Here is a 23,183-nt window from a genome sequence, read left to right as displayed (position 1 = left end):
CACAGTCCTAGGATGTCCCTGGATTCTTTATTGATTTCAGAGGCACATTCTGAAAAAAATATAATAATAATAATGATAATGATGATGATGATGATGATGATGATGATGATGATGATGATAATAATAATAATAATGGCTGAAAATTAGTCCTTTGTCTAAATACGTGTCCATTTGCTCTTCAAATAAAATGGCAAATTGAAGGAATCTGCAAATTAGAGGGGTCCTACCTCCTACTGGTAAAAATATGCTTAGTAACCAGCTACTCAACATCATTTTCTGAGAAAGCCCATAACATTCTTTTCCTGTTCAGTCCATTTTTTTAAAGTGATGAAAGGGCCTTTGAAAAAAATATAAGAATAGATTGAACAAACCATGAAAACTTAACACTCCTTCTGCTTCCTTGCCAGGTGTCCCTTTCAATGATGTCTATGCTGCTTCCAAGTTTGCCATCGAGGGTTTCTGTGAAAGCCTTGCTGTGCAGCTCCTCAAATTCAATATCTTGTGAGTGCAACGGAACCAGCTCAGTCCCTTCGCAGAGGGGTAGAGTGTGTGTTTGGTGGTCAAAAATAGGAGCTGGGGAGAGGGGAAGGGAGGTGTCAGCAAGATCCTGAAGGGCAGGCAGAGCTTGGGGGGGCTCTTAACCTCTGTCACCCTAGGGCAGGGATGTCAAACTCAATTTCACCCATGGCCAGCTCAACACCGCTCATGTTGGGGCACCTCTGCTGACCCAAGCACTTTGCCTGAGAAAACAGGTTCCTAAGATCTGTCTTTGACTGCAACGGTCTCCTGCAACCCTCTGCCAGTGAAAATGGAGCTTTGGAGGGCTGCAGGTGGCCCTCCCAGTTTCCATTTTTGTTGGCAGAGGCACCGTGAGCCAGCCCTTCACTATTTCCAGGATCTGGCAGCCAGGCCTTGAGTTTGACAACCCTGCCCTGGAGTCACCTCTTGCTCTCAAATGCAGAGATGGAAGCTACTAAGCATCTTCTGAAGTCAGGTTCCCCATATATAAACAGAATTGAGAAGGGAGGGGGCTTTGGGCTCTGACTCTAAGGAAGGAGTCCTCCCTGGTTTTATTTTCTACTTTAAATGGTACAACATGCAGACAGCAGATTGAGAGGAGAGGTAATTTAATTTTAGTCTTTATCAGAACCCATCTCCATGCACTTTACATTACCAGAAAGCAAATATTACGAGGGCACCTGCATGTTATTTAGCCTCCTGTGCAGCATCCAAGTTCTTATATTCATGCTCAGCAACATGTTCAGGTTCAACAGAAATTGCACAAAAACACAAAAGAAGGGGGAAATGACAAATCAATAAAGAGTTTTGATATCTCTCATGATAGAATGGAAATCTTTCAAGAAGAGATGTGCTTCTGAAAGTCTTTTTTTTAAAAAAAAAATAGTGTTTTTGCGCAGGGAGAATCATCAAGGGATGATATGGATTTCTTGTTGCTGTACATAAACATAAGTGTACTGTACATATACTAGCCACTATTTGTACAAGCAATTTGACCCACACCTCTATTTTTATGCTCTCCAATATTAGCGAAGGAGATGATTTACTTATTTCAGGCCATCAGATACTAAAGCATTCAATGTTTCTGACTAGTAATACAGTATTAGCAATAATAAATGACACTTTTTAATTGGTTTACTGATGTCCCAATTCTGACACTGACAATCCATATCTGATCTTCCTTAAATACGTCTCATATTTCTTAAAAACAGCTCGGGGAGCTAATAGACGATTTAACCAATAATGTAATTGAAAATTATACAGCCTTGAGTGCAATCTATAAAATAGCAGCAGGGAAACATGCTAGCACCAATTAACAGCTTCTAAACAGCACAAACATGATTACTAACCTCACAACCAAGGCACTGTAAACATTTTTTTAAAATAAAAGCCTTTGCCCATTCAGCAAAATATGATAACCAAGGGAGGAGTTTCACAGCTGTGAAAAACCCTGTTTGTCTAAAAACAATTGGGATATTTTAGAACTCCCCTAGCTTTGAGCTTATACCAGGGATACACAATGTGAGGCCCTAACAAAGCCCTAAGGCAGGGGTCCCCAAATTTGGCAACTTTAAGACTTGTGGACTTCAACTCCCAGAATTCTCCAGCCAGCATAGCTCTGGATGCCCCCTGTGGCATGCATTCCATAGGTTTGCCATCACTGCAATACAGCCTCCATATAGCAGACATATCAGCATCCAGATACCAACCCTTCAAGGTCCGCAGGGGTCAAGAAACAGGGATGGCAAGAATTCCAGGGAAGTTCTTCATTTTAGTCAGGTGTGCTTTGTTTTGTTTTGGTCCTATTCTGGCCACAGGTGTCTACAGTTTTCTTGGCAACATTCTCAGAACTGCGGGTAGTCCTTGACTTATGCTCAAAATTTTTGTTGCTAAGTGGGATCTTTGTTAAATGAACAAGAGTAGAGTAGAGTAGAGTGGGATGGGATGGGATGGGATGGGATGGGATGGAATGGAATGGAATGGAATAGAATAGAATAACAGAGCTGGAAGGGACCTTGGAGGTCTTCTAGTCTAACCCTCTGCTTAGACAGGAAACCCTAGGTTGCAAAAGGTGATCACATGACCCAGGGACACTGCAACTGTCATAAATATGAATCAGTTGCCAAGCGGCTGAATTTTGATCATGGGGATGCTGCAACAGTTGTAAGTTTGAAATACAGTCATAACTCCCTTTTTTTCAATGCCTGTTGAAACTTTGGCCACTAATTTGAGGAATAGCTGTAGTTTGCCCTTGTCTCCTTCCTAGGGCTGAGAGAGAGAGATTGGCCCACAATCAGCGAACTAGCTTCATGCCTAAGGCAGGAACTGAATTTGTCCCTTGGTTTCCATCCTTTAACCACCATCCTCAGCTGGCTTCCAATTTAGTAAGATAAAATTTTAAAAGTCTATTCAGGTTTCTTAAGAACATAAGAACAAGAGCCATGCTGAATCGGGCCACAGCCGATCGAGTCCAGCATTCTGTGTCACACAGTGGCCCACCAATTGTACATGGGGATCTTGAGCAGAAAGAGAAGGCAAGACCCTCCCTTTCCCTTGACTCTGAACAAATGGTACCCAAGGGAATCCTGCCTGCCTCAATCAACATAGAGGCGGCAATGTTTCCTTCTTCCCCATCTTACTATGAAACAAATCTAAGACTCTTTTGACTTTACATCTTGTGGTAGGTTTCAATAAAGGGGAATATTTGTTGAAATGAGACAACTTCCCACGGCCAACTCACTGCAGCCAATTCACCATGGCTAACTTGCTGCTGGGCAACTTGCCATGGCCAACTCACCACGGGACAATTTAACAATTCTATTTAATTATTTAAAATAAATATTAAAATATTTTAATTGTCACTCACATTTCATTCTGTCCCTCCTTTTTTCCATCCTTTCTTTTAATGATTCCATTCCACCATTTCTGTGATATTAGTGTTACTCCTGTCCTGCAGGGAGCTGATCTGTGGCAAGTTGGCCATGGTGAGAATTGTCATAGACCCAGTATTTTTTACTCAGGGTTGAAATGAGAGGGTTTTTGGTGCTCTCTGACCTTGCTTGTGTAAGGTTTCCTGCAAGAGCCCTTCAATAGCTCACTCGTTTCTTCCCAAAGATCGGCAGTGAATTCTGTTACACCAAGCATTTAGAATAGAGTAGAGTAGAGTAGTGTAGAGTAGAGTAGAGTAGAATAGAATAGAATAGAATAGAATAGAATAGAATAGGCTGCATTCCATAGTTCCTGCTCCCAGGACTCCTTGCTTTAGCCACCTTAACTAGGAATTCTGGAATTAGTAGTCTGAAGAGAGCAAAGATAGGGAAAAACTGACATGCTAATGCTAACAAAATCCGAACCTCTCACAAGATAAGATGTATACAACCTGCATACCATCTCGAAAGTAAACATTAGTTATGCAGATTGCTCCATGGATCATAAAACTCATGAATTATCGTTCCCCCAAATCTGGTGGATTTAACATCTGCATTGTAAATCTTGGTAGTATACACAATGTGCCTTGAAACAAGACCGTGTTGGATGTTTTTAGTATGAAATACAAATTTTGCACTGCTGTTGCAAGCCAACATTTGTTAATAATTTAAAAATGAAAATCTGTGCTTTAATTAAATTCAGAGTCACCCTATTTCTTTTTCACATCCAAAGCCAAAGAATTGGAGACGATGTAGTAAAGAACAAACGTTGGCATGAGTATTGTTATGAATCTAAGGGAGTCATTCGGGGTTAAGCCTGTTGCAGCCAGCAAGAAAAATGAGAAAGCTGAGAAAACATTAGTCTTAATTACTATTATTATACTGCCATGTTCTAAATCTGAATTTCAAAACATTATCAATGTTTGAAGGGTGGAAAAAAAAGAAAAACAACCCTCCCAAGGAGGTGTATATAAAGTATTTATGGCACAAACCAGCTAAGGGAGCAAGGGAGAGTTAAATCTTACACACCGGGCCAGTAATCAATGTTTGCTCTAGTTGGGGAATCATAGATCTTGTCCAGCACATCTGGAAATCAGTGAGTTGCGGGATGGTTGTACAATCATGCAAATGTGTATTACTATAACCACAATAATCCTATTATGCTAGATATCAGAGAGCCCAACAACCTGGAATTATTCAGAATTCTGGCTCAGTATGAATGAGCCGTAGCCTGTTGCACGGACTGTTAAATTAAGCCCATTTGATTCCTCCAGCGAGCCAGAACCACTAAGAAATTTGGTCTCTCCTTTCAGGCTTTAACATGATATCTGGCCTAGGTTACACCACAGGCTGGTTTCCATCCTAAGAAGCCAACATTGAAAGCCAAGAACAAACCAATAGACTGAAATAGCCAATTATGAGGACAGAAAGCAAGCACATCTGAAGAGTCAACTTCAAAATCAAGCAGGCAGGGACTGAAATAATAAGGCAATTGAGCAATGAAGAGCCTGGCTGAAGAGGTCACCTAGAATGATAACTCAGGAGGAAGAATGGGATAGATGTTTTAGATGTGTAATTTTTATACAAGTTAAGAGCTTTGGAAGTCCCCGAAGAAAACAGACCTTTTGTGGGAGAGGTTTCTAGGGGTGAGGGTGGTGGGTAGAGAACAGGGGAAAAGGTTGATCCATCTGTGAGAATAATGTATTGGCCAATTTTGATGTGATGGTCTCTGGGTCCAAATGCTAACTGCTTTTTGGAGATTTTTTTGTTTATTGATTTATTCATGATTGGACGGCATAGAAGTTGAATTAAATATTATTATTTTTTGCAAAGCATATATAAAATTACAGAAAAAGTATAAACATTATTTTAAATACATAATACATATAAACATGGCTATGAATATATAAGATGGTAATGAATACATGGGGACATTAGGACAGGGACCCTCAGGCGCTTATGCATGCCCCTCACAGACCTCCTAGGAATGGGGTGAGGTCATGGTAGACAGTCTAAGGTTAAAGTTTTGGGGGTTTGGGGAAGAAACCACTCTATTGCTGAAGTTGTATTTTCTGCAATCAAGTTTGTAGCGGTTTATGTTAAGTTTGTATCTATTGTGTGCTCCTGTATTGTTGCAGTTCAAGCTGGATATTGTAGCAGATAATTTTATGTGCTACACTTAGGTCAGACCAAAGTTGACTTAGTTCTAAATTGTTTCAGCCCACAATTTCAAGTCTGGTTGCATAAGGTATTCTGTTGTGAACATTTTTCCTATAAAGCATCTCTATGATAGAGCCCGGCCCTATAAACACTGAATTTGAGATGAAGCTAATGGAGGAAGTGGCCAAGTCTCAGTTTCCAGGTGTTGATGCTACCACTGTGCACTGCTTCAAGGATATCTACCTTCCAGCCTCACATGAAATATTCACCACCATGGGCCAGTCCCCAGAGTCTGTGGCTAAGGTAAGGAGCAGTCACACAAGTGATGTGAGGGGCCTGCAGAAGAAAAGTTGTTCTAGATCAAGGGTCTCCAAACATGGCAACATGTAGATGTGGACTTCAACTCCCAAAATCCCTCAGGCAGGCTGAGGAATTCTGGTAACTGAAGTCCACAAGTTTTAAAGTTGCAAAGTTTGGAGATAGGTCTTGTTTATCAAGTTCTGTTGCCATCATACAAAGCAAAGTCCATCCTCTTCCAGCGATTTGATATTGGCAGCAGTTTCTCCCTTCCCATTCTCACCTGCCTACCCTGTTATGCATCTAGTATTCCATGAATGGCTGCGGTAGGTGAGCAAGCTGCCTCTAATCAACCTTTTTACCTGATCTTTCTGAATGACCTCCCCAGATTCTTACGTTCTACCCCACTTTAATGTCTGTTTTGATTGGCTCAGGCTCTGCAAGGGCTCAGCCAAAGGATATCTTTCCTAGTCCTAATATCCTAAGACCTTTTTAATTAGAAATTCAAGGGACTATCCTGGATATATCACAATATGCTCCATGCCTTTGAGCTTTAGCTTTCTGGTTCCAGAAGAGAACATTAACATTATTATTATTATTATTATTATTATTATTATTATTATTATTATTATTATTATGCTGCCCCTCTCTGAAGACTCGGGGTGGCTCACAGAATAAAATAAATATAAAACAGTGAATAGAGAGACAAATCTAATTAATTAAAAATTACATAAGCTAAAAAAACCCCCCAATATATTAAAAATCAATCAAACAAATTCAAATCACAGTCATAGATCCAATTGCCCCAAGCCTGAGGACATGTGAGTCTTAAGACTCTTGCGGAAGGCGAGGAGGGTGGGAGCAGTGCGAATCTCTAGGGGGAGCTGATTCCAGAGGGCTGGGGCCCCCACAGAGAAGGCTCTTCTCCTTGGCCCCGCCAAGCAACATTGTCTGGCTAATAGGACCTGGAGAAGGCCAACTCTGTGGGACCTAACCGGTCACTGGGATTCATATGGCAGAAGGCGGTCCTGCGGGTAATCTGGCCCGATACCATGTAAGGCTTTGTAGGTCATTACCAACACTTTGAAATGCGTCCGGACACCAATCGGCAACCAATGCAGTCCGCAGAGTGTTGGAGAGACATGGGCAGTTTTAACATACAAAACTTTTAAGTCAATCTCACATTTCAGGAACCGTGATTCTAACAGCAAAGAGGAAGCAGAAAAAAGGATGTCCATGAAAGGGAATCTGCTCCACTGGGGGATGGTTCGATAAATGATAAATAATAAAGCAGAGGAGAAATGATTTAAATGAATACTATTTAAAATATCTCAACCCCATCAATCTCTTTCCATCTTGCCTTTCCACAGACTGTGGTCAATGTCATTGCAAAAGAACGCCCACCATTCCGAACCCAGACAAACCTTCTGTACACACCGTTGGTGGCCTTGAAGTACGCCGACACCTCGGGAGATCTGTCCGTCGGTACCTATTACAACCTACTTTTTCGCTTCACCAGACTTTTCTACATCAGCACAAGCTTCCTCAAATGCCTTACATGTCGGTGTTTTCGGCGCCAGATCACACCTACCTGAGACCAAGCGGAGAGTGGCTTTGATGGGGGCTTACGCTCACTCCTCAAAAGCCTTGCTAAACTACAACAACAACTAACCAGATTCCTCTATGTATATAAGAGATTTTACTAGGGACAAACTCATTCTTGGTTTAAGGATAGCGAGCCCAGGTGATTGTGCAATGTGGTGTCAGAGTGATGGGAGGGGGCAGAGTGATGGGAGGGGGCAGATCAAGCAAGTTCTTCAGAACCAGCAGGTATATTCCACCAGTAATGTACCTACCTTCCCTACCGGTTTGGAAGCATGCTCGCTCTGCTCAAACACATGCTCCCATCAAGCATGCTTTTTCACCCTCTGAGCATGCACAGTAGGCTTTGCGCATGCGCAGAGTGTAAAAAACAAGGAAATGATGATGTCCAGGGGAGTGGCTGGAAGCTCACGTTAATACCGCCACTGGTTCTCCAGTTGCAGCGTACTGGTAGCATTGCACAATTGGTTTATTCCACAGCAAAATCAGAAGTCCAAATATCCTACTCTTGGGGACAAACCACTGGCCAGAGCCGAAGCTCACAATTCATCAAGTTATATTCTTGCAATGGTAAATCTTGTCTCCTCTATTAAATGCAACTTATTAACACAAATAGGAAAGTAAAAGCTACATAACGCCTTGACTGGAAATCCTGGATGGACCAGCATTCACAATTTCCTCCGTGTGGTCCCTTTACCAGTTTTTGCAGACCTATTTTTAATGACTAAAATGGTCGCTGGGATGGGCAATATTTTTTCCCCAGGTTAAATCCCCCAATGCAACTTTTCCAACAGAGAAAATGGCTAGTTGACAAAATCACTGGTTAACATGACATTATTTAGCCCAATTTTTTAAAAAAACAACTTAGGAATAGTTTGCAAGGGAACTGCCTTTGCCCATATCTGGACTACAATCTAGGTGAAAGAAATTGTGCTGATCATGTGCAAAGTTCTTCACTCTATTGCCTGTTCACTTGATTTTTATCCTCTCTGGTGATTTTTATGGATATAAAGAAAATCATGCTGTTTTTTTTTAAAGACCTCTGTGATTTTTTTAAAAACATAGCTACTACGACCAGAGCTGAGGCCATTCTACAAGTGAGGCTATCAATTTTAATATCATCAATTGTCCATCATTGAGCTTTTATACAGAAACAAAGTAGACATTTGTAGTGTGTGTGTGTAACATAATTTTGCTGATAATGAAAACAGAGACTAGTATTTTCGAGCTTATTATGCTCTAATCAGTTATCCATATACAGTGGTACCTCTATTTAAGAACGCCTCTACTTAAGAACTTTCATAGATTTTTTTTTTGCCTCTACTTAAGAACCATTTTCTACTTAAGAACCCGAACTCAGAAAAATTTCCCAGGAAATTTGAGAGTGGCACGAAGGCCCAGCCAGTTTCTTGCCATTCCCCCTTTAATCCCAGCCATCTGGGCTGCCAGAGGAGCCTTTTGGTGGCGCTTAAGGAGGCTTTGGCAGTCCAGAGTGAATGAAGCATTTTCCTTTCTCTGGGTGCTTGGACAGAAGATAAACCTCTGCTAGCACCCAGAGAAAAGAAAAACTCCCTTCGCTCTGGGAAGCCGAGGAGTCACCATAGCGAAGAAAAGGTGCCGGCTTAAAAGTGAGCGAGCGAGGGGAGAGGGGAGCCTTTCAGCATGGGAAGGAAGAGGCAGCAGCAGCAGAAAGTATATGGGAGGCAGTGTATGGGAGGCAGCCTCGCGCCACTTGTATTGGAGGCGCATGCTCCTCCTTGCCGCCTCTTTTTTTTTTTAAGCCTTAAAGTTTTGGATTTTTTTAATTCCCCTGACCTCACCTTCTTCCTTCGGCAGCAGCTGTCCTCCTCCTCTTCTTCCTCCTCCTCCTCCCGCCCAAATTCCAAGCTTTTATTTCTTTCCTAATGGTTTGCACACATTATTTGCTTTTACATTGATTCCTATGGGAAAAATTGCTTCTGCTTAAGAACGTTTCTACTTAAGAACCAGGTCAAGGAACGAATTAAATTATTAAGTAGAGGTAACACTGTACATATAATGTTTTTCTGTCAAGTCACCTGGTATTCCCAAATATGGGAGAGAGCATACTGCCTAACAAGGCAAGGAGCCAAAATTCTAATCCTAGAACAGTATGGCTAGCTGATGAGAACTAAATAGCTTGAAATAGATCTTATACTAGTCTCCCTTTTTTTCTTTATCACACACACACAAATTTGGATTCCAAATTTTATTACTGCCAGTCTGTGGGCCTGCCTTATTTTGTGGGTGTGGGTGTGGCTTGATGGCCATGTGATGGTGTGCATGGCTTCATGCTCATGAGACTGGAGGAGAGTAGTTTGGCAGTCATGTGACTGAGTGGGAGTGGCTTTGCTGTCATGTGACTGAGTGGGGCTTGAGTGGGGATTGCTGGGTGATCATGTGAATGGGTGGTCATGTGATTGGGTAGGCATGATCAACTTGACATCACATCAAGGGGTAGGGTTAGGGTGCCTGGCTTCTCACCTGAAAGGCCTCAACAGGATACAATTTCCCTGTCTATTTACTACTACTAAACATCCAAAATATACAATTTAATCTTATGTGTATATGCCATATGTGTACATACATATTACACATAGGCACATTAAAAAGATACATTATCTACTATATATACTGTATGTGTATGTACACACACACAGCTATTCTAAAACTACATGTTTAAACTCACTTAGACTGCATTTGGAAAAGCACACCCAGAGTCCACTTTCTGCCACACATTAGAACATTACACATGCTTTCAGATGTTCTTCCCTAGCTTGCACATGACTGTTAGAGCCAGGAAATGTCATGGATTGAGTAAAATGTGGTGAAACTCACTTAACAAAGCTCTTGCTTAGCAACCAAAATTTTGGGCTCGGTTGTCATAGGTCAAGGTCTGCTTTCCTCTGCAACACAGCCTTGTCCTAGTATACTCCTCCTCTTTTCTGGCAATTTTCCTCTCTGTAAGAGGCACCAAAATAATCCAGACAATGTAAGCACAGGTTAGACTAGAACTAGATGACCTCTGAGATATCCACCAGCCCTTAATTGCTGTGCTGTTTCAAAGTGTCTTTTGAAGCCACATCTAGTGGCAGGATTTGTGATACTTTTGTCCTCTTCCTTTTTCTTTCTTTCTCTCTCTCTCTCTCTCTCTCCCTTTTTCTTTTTCTCTTTTCCTTTCTCTTTCTTCAGTCTCTATATATTTCTTTCTTAAAACCCTATATGAGGCCTACTGATTGATATAAGTGGGTTTTATTCATATGTATCATGTGATCTGTTATGTCTGCTATAAGGAGTATGTCAGCAAAGAATTTAAAAGTCTTGGACACCTTAACAATTGAATGGTTAATATCATGGAGGTAATAAAAATGATGCAGGAGGTACATTAAATCATTTGGGTGTAGGGTTTTTTGTTGTTGTTGATGTGAGATGTGTGGGAGACAGAGACAGAAAGAGAGAGATGAAAAAAGAGACAGAAAGAGAGAGAGAAAGGGACAGAGAGAAAGAGATGAGAGAGAGAGAGAGAAAGAAACAGACAGAGAGAGAGATGAAAGGCACTAAATTCATATTAGTGGTCTGTGGGATTTAACATTATGAATTTAGTGGTCCCTGAGGTCTGAACGGTTGGTGACCCCTGCTCTAGGAGTCTTCAAATAGAAACTGCCCTTGCTTTATGCTGTGCCTCACTTGGAGAAGGGGCCTGGAGTTCTTGAAAGCACATTCAGTTTTGTGTCATGTTGATTGGCCCTAATCAAAATATTAACTAAGTAGCATTTTAGTCTTTTTGAGTGCACTATACAAATATCTCTCTGCTGGTAAGGTGCCTTCTAAGATGGGGCTAATTACATTACCGTTACAGGGCTAGTTTTGGGTTTTTCTTTGGATTGTTTCCAAATGAGCAGTCACTGCGAACACTCAAGACTTACAGACATACTACATAGAAAAAAGCAGAGCAAACTTAATTTTATACAGAAAAAATATTAAAACCTTCTTCACCTGGGTGGCCACTAGGTGGCAACTCCTACATTTGAATACTGTACTGTACTCCAGAGTCCAAGGAACAAAAAAGATGCCTTTAGCAGCTACAGCACTATATGTTCTTTGCACTCTTTCATTGCTTACCTGGGTGAGGTGAGGTGCTTTTCTTCCTCCTTTCTTCTTGTCACCTCCATTGGGTAACCCCAGAACCAGTTTTAAATCCTTCATGTTCTTCCTCCTTTCCCTTTTTGTTGCTGTACTGCCTCAGTAATCTAGGCCAGGGATCTCTAACCTTGACAACTTTAAGACTTGTGCATTTCAACTCCCAGAATTAGGAATTCTGGGAGTTGAACTCCACAAGTCTTAAAGTTACCAAGGTTGGGGACCCCTGATCAAGGCAGGCTCTGCTATGGTAGTTGAAGCTGAAATTCGGAGTGAAATCAAGGATGAGGGGGTAGCAATCCAGCCACACCTCTAAGTTAAGCACCGGTTTCTCCCAATGCAACAGCATTTTGGAAATAAATTCTGTAGAGTCCCTGGAGTCTGTTCATCTATGTCTCCTGCCTAAGAAGTGGATTTGACTAGATCTCCGAGGTCACTTCCAACTGTTATTATTTTATCTTATGTCTAGACAGCAACCTAACTCTCCACAAGTTGAAAAAAGAACGGGCAAAAAAATTGAAAGGCATAGGGGAAGTGAACAAATATAAGATTTGAAAATGGGAGCCGCATCAAACGGGGAGCTTCGAAAACAATTCCTATTTGCCTCGAAATATTTGGTAAATTTGAATCTGGAACCTAAGTCATCGCTTTCTTTGCTCTGCTCCTAAAGCAAGCATTTTAGCAAAGGCAGATTCCGCTGCCTTCGTTACTTGGGAAGTAACAGAAGCCACCACACTCCGTATCTAAGCGACCAAATTACTCGCCAGCAGTCATTGGGTTCTTATTGGCTACCTCCGATATTGCATCACAATCGAGCAAACAAAGGATTTGATTACAAAAACGGCTGGGAACTACGCCCTCGTGATTGCCGGCGGGGGAGAACTATCCATTGTTTGATAGAAAATACCCTATTATGCGGTTAAGCCTCATAGCAACCCTATTTTTAACAGGGATCAGAATCTCATTCCCTCTAACAAACCTGCTTAATATTGATCTGGGCAACATTTGCATCCGATTTTACCGGCAAAAGCCATAAGTTTAACGCGATAAAAAGGGATAAAAAATTAAAACCATTTAAGCCGTTTCTTTAAAGGTGTACCCCCCCCCTTTAGCTCCCTGCTTTACTTGAGCGGTTTTATTTCAGCCACCACAACCTAGCCAGTTACGAAGCAAAATGCATTCGTTTCGTATTTTTTAAAAAATAAAATTTTAGGTAGTTACGAACCATAGAAATTCTCATTGGAACTCAGCTTTTTCATGAAAAAGTGGGTGGCCCTTAAAAGGGCCTTTTATTTTTGAGAAAGCTGGTATTTAACCGCCGAATCCGTACAGGGTCCGGCCTTGGCGTTTCAAGGCATAGACCACATCCATGGCTGTCACCGTCTTTCTCTTGGCGTGCTCGGTGTAAGTCACAGCATCGCGGATTACGTTTTCTAGAAAGACCTTCAGCACCCCGCGGGTCTCCTCGTAGATCAAGCCAGAGATTCGCTTCACTCCACCACGACGAGCCAAACGACGGATGGCAGGCTTGGTAATACCTTGGATGTTGTCTCGCAAGACTTTGCGGTGACGCTTAGCGCCCCCTTTTCCAAGCCCCTTTCCGCCTTTGCCTCGTCCGGACATCCTTCAGCTTTCTTCAACCGCTAAGCTTAGAAAACCAGAAAAACTGTGCTGCAACCAGGGACGGCAACGAATTTATATTCTCTAGAACCCGACCAGAAGGAAAACTTCCCCTGGAGGGCGGTTACTTTACGCCGTTGACCCTATTCCGCCATAGGTTTCTGTGTCTCTCGGGTTTGTCCAATGAGAAAGGACAATAATTCGAAAGCACCAATGACGAACCACGGTTTGAAACTAAAATGTTGGCGCCTTTCTTTTGTTACTGGTTTTAGGTATAAGGAAATTCCTTATAGCCCAAAGGTTGAGAAGGGAAAAAACCCACCTTTTTTGGTGGGAATGAGAATATATTTTTGCATAAAAAGACCGATCAGCTCCCAAACTGCTACAAGCTTAGCTGGGTGAAAATTGATACAAAATGTTATCGGAGTCCGTTGCTGTTCCTAGCAGATTCTATTACTTTGTAACGAGGGAGAGGGGACTACACGTTCGGCCAAAAATCAAAAGAAACCCAAACTTGTTGGCTGTTGTTTCTGTAACCATGTATAGTAAATAAAGAGAATAGGTAGTGACTGAAGTTTGTTTGTGTATATTCAATTCAAAAATTATTTTACAGTTTTGTGTGGGTTAGGTGATGATACTACAGAGTCAGGTAGTAAGTTCCATGCATTAACTACTCGGTTATTATAGTCATATTTCCTGCAGTCCAGTTTGGAGCGGTTTACTTTTAAGTTTGTATCTGTTGTGTGCTCTTGTGTTTGTTGTGGTTAAAGCTGTAGTAGTCATTGATAGGAAGGACGTTGTAACATGATTTTATGGGCTATGCTTAGATGGTGTTTAAGGTGATGAAATTCTAAGCTTTCTAAACCTAGGTTTGTAAGTCTAGTTTCATAAGGTATTGGATTCACAGAAACTATTTTCACAGAAACTATTTTAACTATAGCTAGGCTACTTTCGAATATTATTAGCTAGATTTATCCCCCACCCCCTTTTTGCCCCCTTTTTTGGTGCATGTTGTTTTTACAGTAGCAGCAACCCTTCAGTGTAACCTGGACAGACAAAAATACGCAGTTTCTGCCAACCCTTGGTTGAAAATCTAGAGATCATGGTGGACTAAATGATCAGCTGATTCAGAGTCACTTTATCACTTATTATTTCCTGTCTGAAATGGAAATGCTGCCAACATAAAATGAATTTTCTAACATGAGATATCTAGGGAGAAAACTAGAACAGTTTTAATTTTGAATTTTTTATTGCAATGAATGTGCTTTAGAATGGGCTGGTGATGCCAAACTTCCTGAGTCGCCTCAAGAAGGGTGGCATAGAAATCTAATTATTAATTAATTAATTAATCATAGTACTGTGTGTTCATTATTGAGTTCTGTGTTCTCTTTAGTTTAAATGTTGCAGCATGACAGTCTTCCTAAATGTGGTCATCAGCAATCTCAACCTTTGGGGAGGGGTAATAATAATTCAGTTTTGGACTGAAGAGCCAAGATTAAACTTTGGATTAAAATTCACTCGAGATTGCTTAAAGCCAATCCATTTTCCGAAACTGAATGGAGAACTATACAGACATAAAACACATAAATCTTTTTTAAAGCCATTCTTGTTGCCATATTATTAATAAGAATTAGCTTAATTCAGAGCATCTAAATGCAGAAATCTATATTCAGGGCTGTCCTATTATTGAGGTTCAGTGTGAACTATGCTTAAGCATATAGAAACATAGAAAAATAGAAGATTGATGGCAGAAAAAAAACCTCATGGTCCATCAATCTGCCCTTATACTACAGTATTTCCTGTATTTTATCTTAGCACGGATATATGTTTATCCCAGGCATGTTTAAATTCAGTTACTGTGGATTTACCAACCATGTCTGCTGGAAGTTTCTTCCAAGCATCTACTACACTTTCAGTAAAACAATATTTTCTCACGTTGCTTCTGATCTTTTCCCCAACTGACCTCAGATTGTGCCCCCTTGTTCTTGTGTTCAGTTTCCTATTAAAAACACTTCCCTCCTGAACCTTATTTAACCCTTTAACATATTTAAATGTTTAGATCATGTCCCCCCTTTCCCTTCCGTCCTCCAGACTATACAGATTGAGTTTATTAAGTCTTTCCTGATACGTTTTATGCTTAAGACCTTCCATCGTTTTTGTAGCCTGTCGTTGGACCCGTTCAATTTTGTCAATATCTTTTTGCAGGTGAGGTCTCCAGGACTGAACACAGTATTCCAAATGTGGTCTCACCAGCGCTCTATATAGCGGGATCACAAGTGGTAAACAAACGTACACTGCTTGGTAAAGATGGTGTTAACCTTATTTTATCTTGGGAGGAAATAGGGGGGTTTTGGTTTGGTTTGGCAGGTTCTGAGAGAAGAAAGCAAATGTAGCAATGTAATGATCTGAATACTACAGTAGTGCTATACATCAGTGATGGTGAACCCTTTTTTTGCTCTGGTGGCAAACGTGTGCGCATGCACATGATAGCACATGTGGATGTGCCCACACCCATAATGCAATGCCCTCCCCTCACGCATGCATACACAAACCCCCTGTGTTGCCACCCCTCACATGCACACAGGCCTCACTGAAGCCTCCAGACTTCCCATTGGGCCATTTTTTTCGCCCTCCCCAAGCTTCAGGAAAACCTCCAGAGCCTGAGGTTGGCAAAAAAAAAATGGCCGAATGAAGTCTAGTGAAGGCAAACAAACCTTCCAGTTGGCCCGTTGGGTCTGTTTTTCACCATCCACAGGTTCCAGAGACTTTCCTGAAGCCTGAGGAGGGTGAAAATGGCCTCTCCCCACCCTTCAGAAGACTGAAAATGAGCTGGCCCATGTGCACATGGAGCTGACATAAGGCAAAGCCTTGTGTGCCCTCAGCTATGGCTCCATATGCCACCTGTGGCACATGTGCCATAGGTTCGCCATCACAGCTACAGATGTTCAAACATTTTACAAAGATGGTTTATGCTATTAAAAGCCTGGGTCTTAATTTCTGAAATAACGTCTCCTTCACATTTATTAGACCGAAACACCCACATAGGTTTGAGTCACCTACTGTAAAAAATGCCACCAAATATTACCTATAATTTTATTAACACCACATTTATATTCCCAGCTCAGGACATGGCTTCATCCCAGCCTATCATAAAGTGCAAATCTGAATGCTTGAAACTTAGTACATTTTATATGAAGTTTAATACTATGGCGAAATAGAGATTCCATGTTGTGTTGTACCTCATGATTCTTGACAAATATACCTTTTCTTTTATGTACACTGAGAGCATATGCACCAATGACAAATTCCTTGAGTGTCCAATCACATTTAGCCAATAAAGAATTCTAATCTAATCAGTTCTATAGCAGTCATCCCGTCAACATTTTGTTTTTCCATTTTACTTTCCCCCTAGCCTGTTAGACCAAAATAGATTTGAATTAATTATATGCGTAGGATGAATGGAAAAATAAACATACTTCAAGGTACCATTACTTTAAAAAAAAAAAACATTGAAAGTTCTAAATGTTGATCTGTGCAGGAAGATCTGGAAGTTGGTCGAGTTGAAGCCTGTGAGACTTATCGTTGATATGTGTTTTGTCCTATTACCATTACAGTTTTGTTTTATATTGTTCTGTTTTATATTTCATATGGTATTAACCATCCAAAGTTGCTCTGATGAGATGGGGGAGGCATATAACTTAAATGGATAAAGTAATTTTTGTCCTGAATTGATCATAAGCTTATGATTCCCATCACTGCTCATGTTTTGATTACTGACTGCAACATGTTTGGATTAGTTCAGGGGTAGGCAAAGTTGGCTCTTCTATGACTTGTGGACTTCAACTCCCAGAATTCCTGAGCCAGTCACACTAGCTCAGGAATTCTGGGAGCTGAAGTCCACAAGTCATAGAAGAGCCAACTTTGCCTACCCCTGGACTAGGGCAATATTTCTCAAATAATGGGGTGCACCCCTCCTGGGGGGGCACAGAATGATGTCAGGGGGGCCTTTGATCCTGGGGAACATGCTTTTTTTTGCAGCAAGAGTAGGACACGCATCCTACCTGATACTTGAACCAGTACAGGGCAACCCATTCTAAAAGAAAACATCTTCTGAGTTCAATCAAACTTCTCGAACTTGCAAGACATTTTCTTTTAGAGCAGGCTGCCCTGGACACAACGCCAAGGAACACAATTGAAGTACCAATACAAGTGTCAGGTAGGATGTGTGTCTCATGGTGGGGCACAATTTGGGAGTGGCAGGCTGGGCGGGGTGGGCCACGAGGCTATTTAATGGTGGCGGAGAGTCGGGAGGGTGCAAAATATTTACTTCTTCCTGGTGGCCCGTAACAGAAAATAATTGAGAAGCACTGGACTAGGGTTACATTAAAAGACAACTAAACTAGTAACAGAGTAGTCATCAGGCTTAGTACTGACTTGAGTAATGGTTAGTGCCTGCCTTTTAGACTTGATGGTCAACAGCAATGCAACCAGTAAGCAGGGTCAGGGGTGGGTTCCACTTACCTTCCCTACCGTCTTGCTTCACTCATGTGTGTGCCCATCACGTCGCACAAATAACCCTCTGTGCATGCACAGAAGGTTCTTTGCCAACCATGGTGACCAGAGAACCCATCTGGGGGCATGGACCAGGTGGTTACCACTGGTATGCGCCAGCAGCAACCCACCACTGCTCAGGATAGCATTTGATAGGTAGCCATGAAGGCCTTGGAAAAAATATTCAGTTGCCCTGGGGCATCTACAGTTAGAAAATCAGAGGCATGCATGCAGTGAGTTTCCATGTGATAATGTAAATTGGACAAGCTGGGTAGAAAGGCTATTGATACTTTTCAATTTTAGTGTCAGAGAGAAGCTTCCTCAAGAATGCCATGGATTGCCATGAAAACAATTCAATCCAGAGTTCTCACTCAAGATGGACATGCTCTGGTCTAGCTCAAACTATCATTTTGGACACATTATTTGGACACAAAAATGGTGGAAGGTTAAGCATAAAACCTATCAGGAAAGACTTCATGAACTCAAACTGTATTGCCTGGAGGACAGAAGGGAAAGTGGAGACACCATCGAAACATTTAAATAGGTTAAAGGGTTAAATAAGTTTCAGGAGGGAAGTGTTTTTAATAGGAAAATGAACAAGGGGGCACAATCTGAGGTTAGTTGTGGGGAAGATCAGAAGCAACGTGAGAAAATATTATTTTACTGAAAGAGTAGTAGATGCTTGGAACAAACTTCCAGCAGATGTGGTTGGTAAATCCATAGTAACTGAATTTAAACATGCCTGGGATAAGCATACTGTATATCCATCCTAAGATAAAATACAGGAAAAAATATAAGGGCAGACTGGATGGACCATGAGGTCTTTTTCTGCCGTCAATCTCCTATGTTTCTATGATTCAAAGATCTGTGTTTCTGGAGAAATCCATCATGCTGGAGGAATGGGGCAACCAGCAAGGTGGATGAACTCAATTACAGCCATGATGGAGGTTCATTGCTGGAAAACTTGAAGAGGCAGGATCTTTCATCCACATGGATGAGAGAAAACACTGACTTGGCAGCTCATAATCAAACCATAGTGAGCTCTTGAGCATTAAAGCAAATTTCATAACTGAAATACAGAGGAAGGCATTTCTCCCTTTCCTGGTCTTTACATTTACTGAATTCAGATCACCAACTCGATTACAGCTTACCTGGGAGTAGAAAATCCAGTTTGGTCTAGACCAGGGATCTCCAACCTTGGCAACTTTAAGACTTGTGGACTTCAACTCCCAGAATTCTCCAGTCAGTTGCTGGCTGGAGAATTCTGGGAATTGAAGTCCACAAGTCTTAAAGTTGCCAAGGTTGGAGACCTCTGGTCTAGAAGTTAAGGCATCAGGCTAGGAATCAGGAATGAGTTTTACTCTTGTTTTAAGAGTCTAATCTAGTTGGGTGACTTTGCATCAGTCACTCAATTTCAGCCCAACCCACCTCACAGGCATGTTGTGTTGAAAAGAGGTGAAAAGGAAGTTAAGGTAGTCCTTGGTTTACAATTGACCCCACCCCCAAAATTTATTTCTGTTGCTAAGGGAGACCTGTTAAAGTGAGTTTTGCCCTGTTTTATAATCTTTCTTGCCACAATTAAGTGAATCAGTGCAATATCAGAAGGTCCCAAAAGATGAGACACCCCCACAAGACATTAAGACCCCAAGATATTGTAACCATTTGGCATCTTTGCCAAGCTGAAAAAACAGTCATTGACACTTCTTTCAGTGCCATGACCACTAAACAAATTAGTCAAAAATAATTAGATGTGTTCACAGCCTTGACTTATTTATAAAATTGCTACAGGCAAGTTATTTTTTAAAAAGGTTCTATCCAAAAATCAGCAGCACCTACAAAATCAGATCTGGAAGCCATGCTATCAATCCCTGAACCCTTTTGTACTTTTATTTGCACTTAAAATTCAGAAGATCTTACTTTTTAAAAGGGTATCTAATGTTATTAGAAATAAAACATTTGTGCTGCAGAGCTTCAGATTAAACAGTTCGCTAATGTTTGTAAAAAAAATTCAAGTCACAGCATTATTTTAAATAAGAGCCCTATATTTGCTCACAAAGAACAATGTCCCAGACACAAGTTTTAAGCCTTTTAAGTTAGCAAGGACACAACAAAGCAGCTGACTTTAAATTCTTTTACAGAGAAGTGGATGGCTCTTAAAAGATAAAAACGGGAGTAAAGCAAATACCCCATAAAATTGCCACATTGATAGGAAAATGCACAATAGCATGTAAATTATATTGTTTGGACTTCATTTACCCATGTTGGAAAATACATTTATGCATTGCTTTTCAGATTCTTTAGGGAGATGGGCGGCATACAAAGTGAACTAAATACATAAGTAAATTATAATAATTATTATTATTTTAGAATTCTCCGCCTGGAGTTCTTTATAAAATCAACCAGGGCGGGATGACAAATAAACAGATACCACAGGAGTTTTGAGACCAAGCTCTTTCAAGGAGAAGTGGGGTGGCTCTTAAAAGAGCCTTTTGGGGTGTTATTGTTCTCCATCGCCTTCGTGGCGCAGCTGCCTCCTCCTCACTTGGAGCTGGTGTACTTGGTGACAGCCTTGGTGCCTTCGGACACTGCGTGCTTGGCCAGTTCACCGGGCAGCAGGAGGCGCACGGCCGTCTGAATCTCCCGCGAAGTGATGGTGGAGCGCTTGTTGTAGTGGGCCAGGCGGGACGCCTCCCCAGCGATACGCTCGAAGATATCGTTGACGAAAGAATTCATGATGCTCATGGCCTTGGAGGAGATACCCGTGTCCGGGTGGACCTGCTTCAGTACCTTATACACGTAGATGGAGTAGCTCTCCTTGCGGCTCTTGCGACGCTTCTTGTCGCCCTTCTTCTGGGTCTTGGTCACCGCTTTCTTCGAGCCCTTCTTGGGCGCTGGAGCAGATTTCGCCGGCTCAGGCATCGCGAAGTAACTTGTCAACAAGCGTTGAGTAGAAACGGCAACTTCCTCCGAGTTTCTTCCCGTCGGTCTCTCAAACACAAACGAAACACGTTCAGCTTCCGTCTTCCCACTATTTAAAGGACTCTTATGCAAATGAGGGTAGCTGCGCTGCAACGTTCTCATTGGCTGGGTGGTACCACTCTCAGCTTTCGCTCTGCGTGCGCAGATGCAAATGAGCAGGGCTGCGATACCATGTCTCCTATTGGAGGAGAGTCGATTTCAACGCGCCCGATTGGTTAGGTCGACAAGCCTGCCCTCGGATTGGCTGGGGAAAGCCTCGACGCCCGAGCAGCCAATCAAACGGTGCCTGTCTAAGACCTTGCAAAGGTATAAAAAGCCCCCAGCTTGCCCACTTCTAATCACTGCGGGTTTTGCGTTGGGTGTTTGGTGTATTCTATCTGACTCAGGAACGACGTCATGTCTGGTCGCGGCAAGCAGGGAGGTAAGGCGAGAGCCAAGGCTAAGTCTCGTTCTTCTCGTGCCGGACTCCAGTTCCCGGTGGGTCGCGTTCACCGCTTGCTGCGCAAAGGCAACTACGCTGAGCGGGTAGGCGCCGGTGCTCCCGTCTACTTGGCGGCCGTGTTGGAATACCTCACGGCGGAAATCTTGGAGTTGGCCGGCAACGCCGCCCGAGATAACAAGAAGACTCGCATCATCCCACGTCACCTGCAACTGGCTATCCGCAACGATGAAGAGCTCAACAAACTCCTGGGCAAAGTGACCATCGCTCAAGGGGGCGTCTTGCCCAACATCCAAGCCGTCCTTTTGCCCAAGAAGACCGAAAGCCACAAAGCGAAAGGCAAATAGAAGTTGCTCTGAAGACAAGGAACGTTGCATTTCAAACCCAAAGGCTCTTTTCAGAGCCACCTACAATTTCAAGTAAAGAGCTAAGTCCAATAAGTTTTTTTTTCCTTTTCCAGATCCAAAGCCTATTTAAACTGGCGCTTCCTTAACACCTCCCCGGGCCTTTTCTATGCTCGCGAATATTACTTTATCCAACAGATTTAGCAAAACTACCTGTTGTTTTGCAGAAGGCTTCAGGACTTTACATTCCAACCCCACCACCCCACCCCGATTAATTATAAAAGCGTGAAGATGGGGAAAGCAATTTTAACCAATCGCCGCGTCCGGCGGGATTATTCAAACAGCTTTTCCCACCTTTAAAATTGCGAACCCACAATCACCAAAGGGCGCTTTTACCGCAGGATCCCTTCAGTATTCATTTTTTTAAAACAAGTTGTTCAAGATCAAAAAGGTTTGTGTTTAAAAGATCTGGGGGGGGGAAAGGACTTTTTTAAAAAACAAAAGAGTGGTCTCATTGCTTCGTAAAAGGCAATTTTATGCTTGGGAAAAGCAAACGTGGGGCGCCCCACTTCCAGGAGAGCCCGATCGACCTGCGGGGAGCTTTCACCCCGGCGCGTCCAAATAATATTTTGGGAACAACGCGGCAGTAATTGGTTTCTTTCCAAGTCTCCACTTTTGGCCTTTTCTAAGCCGCCGATCTTGATTGATTTTTAGAGACCAGCCAAAGTAGCGTTTACTGTATGCCAGCGGAGAACAATGAAAAACTATAACACGGTTAATCAATTACTAAACCGTTGACACAGCAAGTGCTTAAAATGAGGGGAAAATGAAACGGGGAAAAGTGCAAAATGGAATAAACTTGGAATAAACTCTTGCGATACAAATGTAGATGCTCTTCCATTGTTTAGGCCAGTATTTCCCAACCTTGGCAACTTGAAGCTATTTGGACTTCAATTCCCAGAATTCCCCAAACAGCTAATGCTGGCTGGGGAATTCTGGGAGTTGAAGTCCAAATAGCTTCAAATTGCCAAGGTTGGGAAACACTGGTTTAGGCAATATAGGCTCGCACATTGGGCTTAATGGTGACACGTCTTTATTAAATATCCTTGTGTAGAAACTCAATACACAATACACACACAAAAAGTGAGTGTTTGTAGAGTTCTCCCTTTTCGTTTCTCCTTACAACCACCCTGCGAGGTAGGTCGGACTGACCCCAATCACTCATACATTTCTGTGGCTGCGAGATTAGTTCCGGGGGTTTCATTGGTGCCACACCCTGGTTGATATGCACAACTGCTAAGAACATTTTCAACAAATCAAAATTAGAGCAACACTTTTGTAAATTATATTCGTCTGCGCTAAGTAGATGAATACACAATAAGCATGTGCATATATGCAATATGAATATAGATGTAAGTAGATAAATGTGAATATAGATGATGCTAAGTAGATGAATATACAAAAAGCGTGTGCACCAAGACGAACTCCTTGTGTGTCCAATCACACCTGGCCAATAAAAAAATTATTCTGAAATACTTTGGAGGCAGAAGATTGGTTTAAAAAAAACAAAAACCTGGGTTTCAAAAA

The 23,183-nt window shown here is 41.9% G+C and overlaps 4 protein-coding genes across 6 annotated transcripts in view; 2 read left to right on the top strand and 2 right to left on the bottom strand.

Annotated features, from left to right (window-relative positions):
* The window catches only part of RDH8 (retinol dehydrogenase 8), a 38,656-nt gene extending 27,743 nt beyond the window's left edge, over positions 1-10,913 (top strand). For all 3 annotated transcript variants that reach the window (XM_070741031.1, XM_070741029.1, XM_070741030.1), the window contains 3 exons: positions 408-501; positions 5,726-5,909; positions 7,274-10,913. In XM_070741031.1, coding sequence (XP_070597132.1) covers positions 408-501; positions 5,726-5,909; positions 7,274-7,498 — 503 coding nt within the window. In that variant the 3' untranslated portion in view covers positions 7,499-10,913. The remainder of the gene's footprint in view (positions 1-407; positions 502-5,725; positions 5,910-7,273) is intronic.
* LOC139161635 (histone H4) lies at positions 9,772-13,318 on the bottom strand. The gene has a single exon (XM_070741032.1). It carries the CDS (start codon positions 13,284-13,286, stop codon positions 12,975-12,977), a length of 312 nt encoding a protein of 103 aa, XP_070597133.1. The 5' UTR covers positions 13,287-13,318; the 3' UTR covers positions 9,772-12,974.
* A 6,985-nt stretch (positions 13,319-20,303) lies between these two features.
* LOC139158743 (histone H2B 5) lies at positions 20,304-20,852 on the bottom strand. The gene has a single exon (XM_070736071.1). The coding sequence runs from the start codon at positions 20,751-20,753 to the stop codon at positions 20,373-20,375; it is 381 nt and encodes a 126-aa protein (XP_070592172.1). The 5' UTR covers positions 20,754-20,852; the 3' UTR covers positions 20,304-20,372.
* Positions 20,853-21,169: 317 nt separating this feature from the next.
* On the top strand, positions 21,170-21,665 carry LOC139161632 (histone H2A type 2-C). Its single transcript, XM_070741027.1, has one exon. It carries the CDS (start codon positions 21,210-21,212, stop codon positions 21,597-21,599), a length of 390 nt encoding a protein of 129 aa, XP_070597128.1. The 5' UTR covers positions 21,170-21,209; the 3' UTR covers positions 21,600-21,665.
* Positions 21,666-23,183: the final 1,518 nt, after the last annotated feature.

Source organism: Erythrolamprus reginae, chromosome 2 (genome assembly GCF_031021105.1).
Source record: "Erythrolamprus reginae isolate rEryReg1 chromosome 2, rEryReg1.hap1, whole genome shotgun sequence".
In the NCBI taxonomy this organism is placed as follows: Eukaryota; Metazoa; Chordata; class Lepidosauria; order Squamata; family Dipsadidae; genus Erythrolamprus; species Erythrolamprus reginae.
The sequence above is the reverse complement of the archived record's forward strand: the minus strand, read 5'-3'. Positions and strand labels throughout refer to the sequence as shown.